Source organism: Cavia porcellus, unplaced genomic scaffold (genome assembly GCF_034190915.1).
Source record: "Cavia porcellus strain 051 isolate PalLab524CR breed Dunkin Hartley unplaced genomic scaffold, mCavPor4.1 scaffold_16, whole genome shotgun sequence".
NCBI classification, from domain to species: domain Eukaryota; kingdom Metazoa; phylum Chordata; class Mammalia; order Rodentia; family Caviidae; genus Cavia; species Cavia porcellus.
The window spans coordinates 32380367-32394042 of NW_026947499.1; the positions used below are offsets into that span (position 1 = coordinate 32380367).

Sequence of the window (13676 nt, forward strand, 5' to 3'; positions counted from 1 at the left end):
TAACCAGGGTTGCGAGCCACCTCAAGGCCCTGGCTTTTGATTTCCCATGTCGAGAAGCCCAGGAAGCTTAGAGCAGAAGCTGAAACACTGCCCTTCTAATGGGCTGGGCTGGAGAAGGAAGCCTTCCATGGGGAGGGAAGGTGGTTAAACTGGGGTCTCACTGAAGGTAATGTGCTTTCCTGAGTAACATAGCTAAGTTTGGGTCCAGGCTTTATGTAGGGTTCTCTGTCACTGAGGGAACAGACTGACAGGATCTAAAACTAGTAACTTTTCCTGAGTCTCAGGGTAGAGGACAGGATGTGGGACACAGAGACAAGAGTGGCATTTGCAGGCCTAGGGTTCATGTGAGCCCCAACTGTGAAGGGTAAAGGCCTTAATTCCTCATTTGGAAAGAGGCCTTGAAATGGCTTTTCTACCAAACAAAGCATGACTTTTACTCATACAAAACCATCAACAGAATGTTCATAGCATCTTTATTCAGAAGAGGCAGAAAGCAGAAACATCCCAGGCTTCTTCTGACAGCTGGGTGCTCAGCTAATGCAGGCATCAATGCCACGGAGTTGGAGGCCCTGCGGCACATACCTTGTGCCCTCCCATCAGGGACAGATAGCAAGAGTCAGGCACAAGCCTTCACACTGCCAGTGACTGAGAAAGTCCAGGGCTCTGAGGAGGCCAGAGGAGAAGGTGAGTCTTGGGTCAGGCAGGAGCAGAAGCTAGGAGGAGGGCAGCCAGCTTCTCCTTGGCTGACCAGTGAAGAACAGTAGCCTGGGCTCAGGAGGAACTGTGAATATGCTTCTGGATCCAGGGAACATAGGTATGAACACGAGCAAAGACACTGGGAACAATAGCCCAGCCACAGTGATAGCCCCAGCTGACCACTCCCACCAAGTTCCAGGAATCTGAGTCCTTGCAGACAAGTGGGCCACCGGAGTCACCCTGGGGATGAAAGAAGATGAAGAATCCTGGCCCTGAAGCAAGGATAATGAAGGTAGAAGGGAACAAGGCAGGATGGGACTCACATAGCAAGTCCCGCGGCCCACGTTGCCAGCACACAGCATGTCATCCAGGATCAACCTTCTATCCTTAAAGAAATGCCAAGTGGCATTGTGGTACAACTCCTCACAAACTGAGTTCTTCACCACCTGCACACTCACCTCCTGAAGACGGAAGGGTGGAGGCAGCCATTCTAGGAATAGGGGAGAATAAGAGGTACAGAGGTGTTAGTGCATAGATGTCACTTATCCTGGACCACGAATGGCCTCGTCTTGGGAGCTGTGCAGGTTATGGCCTGAGGACAGTTCCCACCTTAAGGTCACTTCCAGCCCTGACCATTAGCTTCCCCTTGGAAAACACAGTGTGGATGACCTAAAAATGCAATGGCCCATGTCCCCCTGTGATTCATGCCTACCCGTGAATCTCTCCACCTGCAGGTAGAAGGACTAGGGAAGGAAGAGGGGTGTATATCTTCTGGTGCTTCCCAAATGCTTTGTTTTTAATTACAAAAAAATGATAGGTAAGATGTCATCCTTCAAAGAATTGAGTTCTGAATCCAAACTTGCCTCAGCCTCAGCTTCTGAGGCTCTGGGGAGAGCACAATTAACACAATTAAGATGATAGAGAATTCATCAGTCTCTCCTTCTCTCTTTTTGGGACCTATTCTCCTTCATTCATAGTACTTTTCTTGTGGCAAATTTAGTCCCACAATTCATATGCTCCCCAAAACACACCAATACTTACGGTACCCAAGGACAGTGCCCCACCCTGTCACCCAGCACTGATCCTTCTCTGATTCCTCAAGATTTGAGGAGGGGAGCTTGATGGGCTTGACATTATCAGTGCAATCCACTGGTTCTGCCAATTTTAGCAATGCCACGTCCACACCCAGATGAAAAGAAACGTAGTCTGGGTGGACAATGATCTGCTTCACACTCAACAGCTTCTGGTCCCCGTAGAGGTATATGTCCCCAGCCAGGATCCGGTAGGATGACGGGTCATCATTTCTACTGTGGTCAGAAAGAAGCCAAATGACAGCTCATTATAGGGTCCCCACAGAGCACCACTGACAATGCTCAGGACTTCTGAGCAGAACCACGTGCAGTCAGAGCTTGGGTCACCCATACCCAAATTCCCACCCAGACTTCCTCCATTCATCCCATATTGTACCCAGAACTGTATAGTAGTACTCACTGATAAACGCAGTGGGCAGCAGTCAGCACCCACTGAGGGTGGATGAGGGAACCACCGCATATGTGTTCCCAGGCAGAAGAGTGGTAGTTGTACACCTTCAGGCTGACTTGCCAGGGCCACTTCCCCTTGGGGGCATTGTGTCCCCCCACAATGCCCACCAGCTCTTTCTGGGTGGTTGGTGCTAGAAGTAACATGTGGAGCATCAGGGAAGCTTGTCTGAGACAGGTTACCCTCAACCTGCTGCATACACCTAAGGAGCCTGAGGCCAGGGATTGCAGAGGCCTCTGCAATGGCGTAATGTGGGGTCAAGACTCACCTTGGGGCTTAGCAACAGAGCCTGCGACGAGGCAGAGAGTCAGAAACAGCAGGCTCAGCATCTGTGGAGGAGAGAGGCATGGAGGAGCTGTTGTCACATAAGGGATCGAGAAGGTCAGGGCCACCAGGGGAGCAGAAGTGATGGGACCTTACCATGGCAGGACTCCACACTCCTCCTACTTAAGCCTCTTGCTTGGCCTTTTTATCCTGCAGCCACAGGAAGTGGGCAACGGTTTGACCTGTCCTACCCTAGTAAAGAGGCAAGCAGGAAGTGGCACTAGGCCTCAGGTTGAGATGGGTAGTGCCTAGTGATGCAGACAAAAGGCCCTGTGTCATGTTCTGGGTTCCAGGTTAGTCAGACCCAACATCAACAGGCAAAATGTAGTGTCACTGGGAAGGTTGGGCTGTTTGTCCCAGGATGGTTCTCACAAAGTGTCAGCTGATGTCTAGTAGGACCTGCAATCAGAGTCTGGCGATTACAAGGTCAGTACCACCCCAACCCCCACCCAACTGTAGATGTCATCCTGTAAACCAGGGAAACAAACATTCCACTTGGGAACATATATTCAAAATATCCAGATCATGGAAGAGCATGTGTTCCAAAGGCCCCCTTCTGAGACCCATCATCCAGAACTGGGCTCCATGGAACCCCTGCAGACTGTGTCCAGGAACATTTCTCAGACTCATCCTCAAGATCTTACAACCATAGAGGTCATCAGGAAGCTGACAGCCCACCTCAATACAGAATTGGGAATGCAAAATTGGGAGTAGCCCACCACTGGGCACAAATGCACACTGTCTAAGACCCTGGACCACTGTGATTGACCCTGGTGAGAACCATGGCATATTTGATTAACACTTGGGCCCTGGGAGCTCCAAGATGCTCTCTCTCCCTCTCTCTCTCTCTCTCTCTCTCTCTCTCTCTCTCTCTCTCTCTCTGTCTCTGTGTGTGTGTGTGTGTGTGTGTGTGTGTGTGTGGTATGTCTGCTCAGGGCAGATAATTCTCTTCCAAACAGCAGCAGGCTTTGCCTAGGGACCTCCTAGAAGTTCCCATTTTCCTGTACCAGGTCTGAGGGATTTCCTACACAAACACTCAAGGACAGGGCAGAAGACAAGATTCCAGCAGCACTAGCACTGGAATTCAGAGGCATGAATCTTTTCCCTTGAGGGTCCCAGCTGTGATAGTGCTGTAATACTACATGGACACTGAACCCTGTGACCACCACAGACCACCTGACTCTCAGGCTGTAGGAAAACAGAAGGAAGACAAGGCTGTGTCTGAGGAAAAAAAAAGTCATGCCTGGGAGTACAGTTAGTACTTGCCAGACAAGAGAAAACAATTGTACTGGGGGGTCCAGGATGCATCCCCTCCTGGTTCAGCTGCCACAAAAGTAACTTGCAGATCATGTTTGTGAGAGAAACACTCTCCATAGCAATTGGTCACTTTTCTGAACAGGATCAACCTGAGGTTTTGAATGGGACTGCGAAACACCAGGGCCTGGAAACAGGAACCTGGTTGCCCTGATAGGATCTGACCTAGGTCACTATGGGAACTTTCAGTGATAAGATCAGAGAGATCACTCAGAGTAAGTGAGTAACCGTTAAGTTCATGCAACCCTTAAGATTGGAACCAGGGAACTAGCCAATGATAATGTGACAACTAGGATTGTAACAGAGACTCCTGGGTCATGGATATCATTATGCAAATGATGTGGTTGCCCAGGGCCAGTGTTACAGGACAACAGATTAGGAAAGACTAGGCAGAGGAACCAGTCAAAGACACCAGCATCTCAGGACAGAGACTGAGAGCACCCAGGATTGCTGGATCCTGGGGATGTATGGTCCATGATCTTGTTTCTCTCCCAATCACACTGAAATAGGTGGAGTAACATGAGTGATAATTACAGAATCCCTAGCCAGGTACAATGCTTCTACAAGGCCAGCAAAATCCTTCCTGTCTGTTGCTGAGAGTCCTGCAGAAGAATCATGAAGGATCATGAACGATCAAATAGGCTGACTGCCTGGTACCTGCTGTGTTGAAATGACAGTGAGTGAGTCTATGGAGATGGTGGAACACCTTGGGTTCCCCTACTCAAAATACCTGGGTTGCGCCTGGGGCAAGTGACATGTCCGCCTGAAAGACAGGCATCAGTGAGTGGGGTTGAAAGAGAAGCAAGGCTGGAAAGCGTGGCTTCTTGGTTGCCACTGTGCAGGGCTGCCTGGGGCCCATGGAGAGGTCAGTCTTGGCAATTGGTGCCATTTGTTCATGATGAGAACCTGAACTGACCCTCCTGTGTCTGCTTTCCCTAGAGTTGACCCTAATGGGGAAAGAGGAAAAGATGGAGAGTTGACAATTTGCTAACCCACAGCCTGTGTCTGCAAGTATGCAGCCTCAATGAAAATTATGCCCTTCAGTTTTGTCTTGGACAAAGCAGTGAAAGTAGTGCTGTCTCAGGGTAGGGAAGGGATCTACCTGCTGTACTTGGACTGAAACATGCCTCTAGGAAGTATCCAGGGACTGTTGGATATTACTTCCAGGAAGTAAATCTACAAAGAATATTCCAGAATTCATTGTGGTACCAGCAAAATTAAGAAAGATGTATCCACACCAAAATAATGAATATGACAAGTCCGTTGTGTACTCACTTTGCATCTCTTCAGGGGAAGCTATCATGGTAGCTCGGCGATGCTACGGCCATATTGATTGATACTAGTATATTTGTGTGGAAATCAGCATTGAATATGGTTTGGTGGATATCCCTTTTAATTTTCTCTTTAAACAACATGTGATATTTAAAACATTTCTACCCCAGACATAGGGTCCTTTCACACAGACAATAAATATGAACCAGGGCCACACATTTCAAGGGCACATGCTCCTGCCCAGTTAAGGGATTAGAGCTGTCTAGAATGAACAATTGCTTGAGAGAGTGACCTAGCTGATGTTCCCGGTACAAAAGAGAATATCAGATTCCTGTTGATATGCTGGGGTAAGTTGAAATCCAATTATTTCCACTGCCCAGCGGTAAGCTTCCAAAATGTGCTTCTTCTTGTGAAGGACTTGATATCCAAGTAGTCACAGTCAACTTATCTTAGTAGGTGTTTGTTGAATTTCCATCTGGTGTGGTCATCCCATGTAAAGCATCCCAGTTTTATACATGGAGGGCTAACAGGTGGTCAGTTTCATTCAGGAGCCAGTAGGTTGCTGTTTAGAATGATAGCCTCATCCTGAATAAATGTCCTGGCCTTGTGATAGGGTTGAAGGACTTTTAGCGCATGACCTGCTGAAAAAGCACAACCAGCTTTGATGGACAGTATGCCAAGCTGAACCTATATCATAGTCTCCAAAGAAATATTTCTGAATTGATCATCACATCTATGTTCAGAGCTGAGTAGAATCTGACTCAAGGATTAAGGCAGCAAAGGAGACAGAAAAGTATAATGACAGGGATGCCAGCCTGTTTACCCCATCTTAGTCATCCCTTAGATATCCTCAGGAACAAATGAAGACTCAGTGTTATGAGCAAAAGTGGTCTTCAGATTCGTAGGCCATCATTACTGTACTCTCTACATCAAGATGTTATCTACAGCAGTGTTGGGACACTAATATTATATCGCTTAGCTGTATGATCTCTAAAATTAGTGATTTTTAAATTGCTAAAGAGCAAGTGAGTCCAGAAGTACTCTATTAAAGTATTCTTAGTAACAATTCCCCATCCGATGCAAATATTCTGCTTCTGTGGTTTAATCAGGGTTGCATAGCAGGTTTATTGCAACATGGCATGCTACAAATAGTTCACTGTGCCCAGGTGCTTGTTTTATCATCCTCGCAGTTGGTCTAACACAAAGCCATCATGGTCCCTAACTGTCTCAAGCTGATTTAGTACATGGGCAGGGAGGACGGTTCTCCTTTAGGTTATACTAATTTTCCCAAACCCCAGTATCCTTCATAAAATACTTATTCAAAAATCTGCCCTTGTTCTGCTTACGATGTCTCCTGGACTTGGCAAGAGTTTTTTTGAAACACAAAATGGGCATTTCAGGAGCCTGATGCTCCTAACTAACTAACTACACTGATTTTTCTCAGGGGCAACTAACACCTCTTCCTTGGAGTCTATCTACTGAGGTCAACTTTCTGAACTTCAAGGCCAATGCTACTCATTGTAACACTCTATGGTGCCATAGATGCCCTGTGTTTGCCAAGAAGGCAGAGGAACTAGACATATGTAGCCACTAGGTGCTTATAATGTGGGACCAAGCAGCTAATTTTTTTTGTTTGTTTGAGCTTCCAAAGGTGAAAGCAGCTGCCTGTAGTCACTGGTACCTGGGCTGGAGACAGAGGGAGCATTTCTACCCCTTTGCTAGGTGCCAAAGTCATGTCCTTGGTTGCTGCTTTGAAAAGAAGGAGAAAGATTATCACGTGGTTTCAGACATGTAGCAGATAGCAGCAAGCCTTAGGCTCCTTTCTGGTCTGGGTTTCCCTGTGAGCCACACAGAAATATGCTCAAGGGGCAGGACACTGAATGCTATAGAAAGGCACAGAGTAGTCAATGGCCATACTGAGAGCCAAGTGGGCCAGGTTTTGTGCTGAAAGATCCAGCTGTACTGTATGTGATCATTTTCCTCCAGACCTTTCTCTTGGAGATAGTCCTGGAAAATATCCCAGAAAGTTAGGTAATTGTCAGGGCCCAGGAAAAATCTTGGATTCAAGATAATGGGGCCCCCAACCCCATATCCCAGACATGTAGAGGGTCTCCAGGCTCCTTCACTGGAATCCTGTGTGCTCCCTAGGGTTAGGGGCTGAGGACTCGCCCCTTTCTTTCAGGAATTAGAGTCTGAGGGCTGTCAGAAAGATCACCAACTTTGGGAGAAAAAGGGCAGGGGACTACTCAGCCTGACATTCAGGGGTCAGAGATGTGACTTCTACTTGAAACTTTGGGTTTTACATGTCCTTTGCTATGATAGCTGGTGTCACCTTACCCTGCTTCAAGATCAAGCATGTAACCTTGTTTAGAGACTACCGAGGCTCTCCCCCTTGGCTCCCCTATGCTCATCATGAGAGATCTGACGCAGGGGTGAGAAGGAAGGACTGCCCAAGGCCTTCTCATGGGAGGAGCAGTGTGACTGGAATGGGGTCACAGGAATACAGTTTTCAGGACCCTTTCCTATCTCCCTCAGTCCCCCTGCCATACCTCACTGCCATTCCCAGCCTCATACAAGAAAGACTACTCAGTCACTTTATTCTCATTACTGGGACAAAATACTCAACACCCAAAATTAAGAAAAGAAAAGTTTATTTAGCTCATAGTTTGTGGAAGTTTCAGTATGTAATCAGCTGGCTCCAAGATAGAGTGTCATAGCACAGAGGCAACACTTTAAGGACACAGAAGATAGCAAAAGCAAAATAAGAAAAAAAAGGGAAAGCTCAGTCCTCTTCTCCTCCCTTATACTGAAAGCAGGCTAACATTCCCCCGCCTCCACTCAGGGCAGATGAAGCACTCACACACCACCTCTATGCCCTCCTCTTGCACAGGCTGTTGAAGTTTACAAAGTAAGGACCCTGGCTCCTTACTGAATCACTTAGTTAAACTTATAAAGTGCTCAAGTTGACAAAAACCATTTTGCCACCCTTCCATGCCTCAAGTCTCTTAGGCCAGGTCTGCTTTGTGGCTTTTCACTCCCACTCTGCCCCTGTGTGGCACAATTGAGTCCGGGCTCCGGGACTCTTGTACAGTGCTCTGCCCTTGAGGGAACAGAGTAACCAGATCTAAACCTGATAACTGTCCTGTCATATTTGGGCAGGGAGTCAGAGGCAGACTTGGTGTGTTCAGACCTGGGGTTCACGCGAGTGCCCAAATATAGCAAGATCTCACCTTGGTTTCCCCTTTTGGAAATGGTTAATTGCAGAAGCCTGATAGAAAAAGACTAATGGTAGCTCAGGACTATTTGCGAGTACAGAGCTAACCAGAGAGGATGATGGGCACTGCCACCTATACCATCTTCCCTAGTATTCCCCTCAAAGGCTGGACTGGGGGAAGAGCGAAGGAGACAGCCCCGCAGGGAAACAGTCACATCTTGGATCCACAACCCACAGTACTAAGTACCCTAGTACAATGGCAAAGTGGGGGGGGGAGCATTGTGAGCCACACCTCAAGAAGACATTGGTGCCTCTGCTAATAGGGACTGTGACAATCTCAGGAGGCTGGCCAATCAGCAGTGGAGGCTAGTAAGCCTGATGGGCAGCAGGTAGCTGGGCTGAAAGTGCATGGGCATGAGGTGTCCTCTTTCTGGCTGGGCCAAGCATTAAAGGCTGAATTTGTGGAACTGTCTTGGGTCACAGGAGCTGGTAGTAAGTCCCCCCCCCCACTGTCATGGAATTCATGGTCTGTGTTTGTAAGCAGTGACCCTCCAGATCGTTGAGATAGAGTGTATGAATCTCTGGTGTGCGTAGTCATTTACCTCACCTTCCCAGGTGTCTGGGTCCCAAGTTTTACTTGACTCATCTCTGCATTCCTCTTTGCCTGTTCCCTGTCCTCAAAGGTTGGAAGCACAAACTACACATTTCAATTCCCAGTTCTTCCCCTGAGGTGCCCAGAAAGTCTGGAGTAAGGGCTAATGCATTGCTCTTCTGGTGGGCCGGGCTAGTAAACAGGCTTCCAGGGTATGGACAGGTAGATAAGTTGGGGCCTCACCGCAGGTTACCTACTTTCCTGGGCACATAGAGAAGTCTGAGTTCCATACATATGTAGGTTATCCATCATTGAGGGAACAGGATGACTTGATCTAAACCTGATAACAGTTCCTGAGTCCCAGGATAGAGGACAGGATGCGGGACACAGAGATAGGATTGGCATCTGCAGACCTAGGGCTCACATGAGCCCCACCCGTGGAGAGTTAAGACCTTGGTTCCTCATTAGGAAAGAAACATTGAAGTGGCACTCCTGCATTTTTCTACATGAGAAAGAGTGATTTCTGCTCACCCCAAAACATCAGGATTTTTTCATAGCGTCTTTATTCAGGATAGGCAGAAAGCACAAAGATCTCAGGTGTCCTCCGACAGCTGGGTGCTCAGCAAATGTGGGCATCAGTGCCGTGGAGCTCAAGACTCTGCCCCACACACCTTGTGCCCTCCCATGAGGGACAGACAGCAAGAGTCAGGCACAGGCTTTCATCCTGCAAATTTTCATGGAAGTGCTCAGAGGAGGCCACAGGAAAAGAGGAGTCTTGGGTCAGGCAGGGGCAGAAGCAGCAGGCCCAGGCACTGGTAGGAGGACAGCAGGCTCCTCCTTGGCTGACCAGTGGAGGCCAGTAGACTGGGCTCAGGAGGAACTCTGAATATGCTGCCTGATCCAGGACACATAGGACTGAACGCGAGCATAAACTGCAGGAAGCGCATGCGAGCCACAGCCGTAACCCCAGCTGACCACTCCCACCAAGGTCCAGGAACCTGAGTCATTGCAGACAAGTGGGCCACCGGAGTCACCCTGAGGATGAAAGGAGATGAGGAATACTGGTTTTCTGGTATGGATGTTAGCGGTGGGCAAAGATAAGGACAGATGGGACTCACCTGGCAGGAGTCATGTCTCTTACTGCCAGCACACAGCATGTCATCTAGGATGATCTTCCTGTCATTGTGGTGGTGCTTAGTAGCATTCTGGTACAGCTGTTCACAGACAGAGTTCTCAACCACCTGCACATTCACCTGCTGCAGGCGGAAGGGTGGTGGCAGCCATCCTGTGGAAAGGGAAAGCAGATGGTGGCAGAATTGCTGGTGGCACAGGCTCCCACCCAACCCCAAGTGACTATTCCTAGGAGGTACCATAGTCTGGTTTGATGACAGCTGCACCCTCTCCAGGTCACTTTAACTTGTCATCCCCAACTTTCCCTACTGCAAGACAGTGTGGGAGACCCAAAATGTACTGCTCCATGTCCTTTTAGATCCTGAGTTTCTACTCATTAATATCTTACCAACAGGTGAAAGGACCAGGGAAATAAGGGAGCTATGTGTCCTGTTGTGTCAAAAAATGCCTCCTTTTTGTGCAAATAATATGAAGTGTTTCTGCCCTCAGTCCTAAATTCATGTCCCAGTCTTGCCTAAACCTCAGCTGCTAAGGCTCATGGGGAACATATCAAGAGTGCCCTTTACACTTACCATAAAATCTTGTATCACCCCACCCTGTCACCCAGCACTCATCCTTCTGGGTGATCTCATGATTGAGGGAGTTTAGCTTGACAGGCTTCATGTTGGCAGAACTGTCCATGGGTTCTGCCAGTTGTAGCAGTGCTACATCTGCACCCAGTTCAGCACCAATGAAGTCTGGGTGGACAATGATCTGGTTCACACTCAAAAGGTTCTGGTCTCCATAGAGGTATTCGTCCCCAGTCAGGATGCCATAGGTTGACAGGTCGTCATTTCTACTGTGATCAGAAAGAAGTCCCAACAGCATCTCATTATAGGGTCCATGCTTAGCACCATAAGGAAGGCTCAGAACCACCTGGAGTCAGAGCTTGATTCTCCAGTATCAAAACCCTCACTGACACCTCCTTCATTCACACCACTTCCCACCCAGAACTGGACAGCAGAAATACTCACGGGTGAATGCAGTGGGCAGCAGTCAGCACCCACTGTGGGTGAATGAGGGAACCACCACATCTGTGCTCCCAGGAAGCCGATTGGTAACTGTACACCTCCAGACTGACCTGCCAAGGCCACTTCCCCAGGGGGATATTGTGTCCACCAACAATATCTACCAACTCTTTCTCGATGGCCAGCGCTAGAAGTAATATGTAAAGCATCAGGAAGGCTGCACTGACACAGCTAACCTGCACATTTTGGCACATATCTCAGCAGCCTGAATCAGGGCTTGCAGAGGCCTCCAGAGAAGGGATGCCTCCAGAGAAGGGTCAAGACTCACCTTGGGGCTTAGCAAAAGAGCCCCCCAGGAGGCAAAGTGTCCCAAAGAGCAGGCTCAGCATCTGTGGAGGAGAGAGGCATGCAGGGAATGGGATTGCCAGGAAAGGGATAGAGAAGGCCGGAGCCACCAGGAGCGCAGTAGCAATGGGCCCTTACCATGGCAGTCATCTACACTCCTACTCCTTAGGCCTCCACACCTCTTTATCCTGCAGTCACAGGAAGTGGGCAGGGGTTTGACCTTTTCTTGCTTGGAGGAGGGGACACTCAGGAAGTGGCATTAAATTGGCCCTTAAATTATAATAGGTGTTGGCTGTTGATGTTGACAAGAGGCCCTGTTTCATTATCTGGGTTCCAGGGTACCCAGACTCAACATCAACAAGTAAAATGGTTGGAGTGCTTGTACTAGAATGCTGCTCACAAAAGTGTCAGCTGATGTGTGGTAAGATCTGCAGCCAGAGACACAAGCAGGTCAGGACCACCCTAACCGCCACCTAGCTATAGATGTCACATTCAGAAGCAGGGAACATTCCACATGGCAGCATATATTTAAAGTATCCAGATCATGGAAAAGCATGTGCCCCAAGACCCCCTATCTTCCAGAACTTGAGTCCATGATGCCTCTGTAGATTGTGCCCAAGCACACTTCTGGGAGACTCATCCTCAAGGTCGTATAGACACAGAGATCGTTAGGAGCTGATAGCCCACCTCACTACAGAATTGGTAATCCAAAATGGTGGGAATTTCCCCACAAGGTATTGATACCACTGTCTAAGGCCCTGGACTGTTATGACTGAACCCAGTGAAAACCATGGCATATCTGAGTAACCCAGCAAACTCCAAGGTGCTCCAGCTGAGCTCTCTTCTCCTCTCCTCTCCTCTCCTCTCCTCTCCTCTCCTCTCCTCTCCTCTCCTCTCTTCTCTTCTTCTTTCTCTGTTTTGGCTCAGGGTACACAGTTCTCTTCCAAACATAATCACACTTTATCTGAGGACTACCCAGAAAGTCTGTTACCTGAGACAAGGTCTGAGGGGTTTCCCACACAGCCACTCAAGGACTGAGTGGGTGCCAAGATTCCAGGAGCATCAGTACTGGAATTCAGGAGCATGAATCTGTGCCTGCTAAGGCTCTTGCTGTGATAATGCTGTGATACTTCAGGACGGCTGAGCCCTGTGACCACTAGAGACTCCTTGACTCCCAGGCTAGAGGAAGACAGAGGGAGGACAAAGCTGTGTTTGAGAAAAAGCAGGCATGTCTAAAGTGACACCTAACATCTGCCAGACAGGAGTAAACAAATGTACTGGGGAGTCTGGGATGCATCCTGCATGCCCTCCTGGTATAGCTGCCACAGCATAGCTAGCGACATGAAGCCCATCTTTGTGAGAAGCACACTCTGTGTTCTGCTCTCTGTAGCAATCAGTCCCTTATCTTGGCGGGATCAACATAAGGACTCTCACTGGTAATCTTGGATGGAACTGTTAAGCAGCAGAGCCTGTCCACAGGAACCTGGTTGCCCTGATAGGGTCTGGACCAAGCCACCATGGGCATGTTCAGCGATAGTATCGAGAGCACTCAGACTGGGTGAGCAGGGTCATGTAACAGTTAAGATTGAGGACAAGGGACTAGCCAATGATAATGTGGCATCTAAGCCTACAGCACAGATGCCTGGGTAATGTACACCATTAGGTCAAGGATGTGGCTTCCCAGGGCCAGTGTTGCAAGCGAACAGGTTAAGAAAGTCTTTATAGAGGAACCAGTCAGGAACACCAGCATCTCAGGACAGAAGATGAGAGCACTTGAGTTTGCTGGAATCTGGGGATGTGTGATCCATGATCTTGTTTCTCTCTCATGCAAACTGTAACCCGTCCTGTGATATGGGTGGAATCCCATGAGTGATAATCCAGAATCCCTAGCTAGGTACAGTGTTCTTGAAAGACCAGAAAATCCTTCCTGCCTGTTGTGAGCATTCTGCAGAAGCATCTAGCCTTGATGAAAGATCAAATAGACTGGCTCTCTGGTGTCTGCTGTGACTGGGTCTACGGAGATGGTGAAGTATGTTGGTTCCCCCCACCACAGTATTTGAGAATGTCTGAGTTGAGTCTGGGCAAGGAACATATCAGCCTGAGAGACAGGGGTGAGTGAGAAGAGCTGGGAGAGAAGCAGGATTGGAAAGCCTGGAATTCTCGGCTGTCATTGTTCAGGGCAGTCTAGGGCCTATACAGTCTTGCCACACTGGCGCCCTGTGTTCATGGTGAGAGACTCAAC

General features: G+C 48.6%; 2 protein-coding genes across 3 annotated transcripts; both read right to left on the reverse strand.

Annotated features, from left to right (window-relative positions):
- Nucleotides 1-470: 470 nt before the first annotated feature.
- LOC100724332 (serine protease 29-like) lies at nucleotides 471-2568 on the reverse strand. The gene is made up of 5 exons (XM_023560676.2): nucleotides 2504-2568; nucleotides 2188-2368; nucleotides 1738-2003; nucleotides 1020-1186; nucleotides 471-936 (listed from the first exon to the last, which is right to left on the reverse strand). Exons 1-5 carry the CDS (start codon nucleotides 2562-2564, stop codon nucleotides 772-774), a joined length of 840 nt encoding a protein of 279 aa, XP_023416444.2. The 5' UTR covers nucleotides 2565-2568; the 3' UTR covers nucleotides 471-771.
- Nucleotides 2569-7779: 5211 nt separating this feature from the next.
- LOC100724610 (serine protease 29-like) lies at nucleotides 7780-11610 on the reverse strand. Of its 2 annotated transcripts, none has more exons than XM_063226259.1 (6): nucleotides 11573-11610; nucleotides 11418-11478; nucleotides 11096-11276; nucleotides 10655-10917; nucleotides 10070-10236; nucleotides 7780-9986 (listed from the first exon to the last, which is right to left on the reverse strand). In XM_063226259.1, the coding sequence occupies exons 1-6, from the start codon at nucleotides 11582-11584 to the stop codon at nucleotides 9822-9824; spliced, it is 849 nt and encodes a 282-aa protein (XP_063082329.1). In that variant the 5' UTR covers nucleotides 11585-11610; the 3' UTR covers nucleotides 7780-9821. The 2 variants fall into 2 exon arrangements, with proteins under 2 accessions (XP_063082329.1, XP_023416445.1); XM_023560677.2 differs by having other exon boundaries at nucleotides 10655-10920.
- Between the last annotated feature and the right edge of the window lie 2066 nt (nucleotides 11611-13676).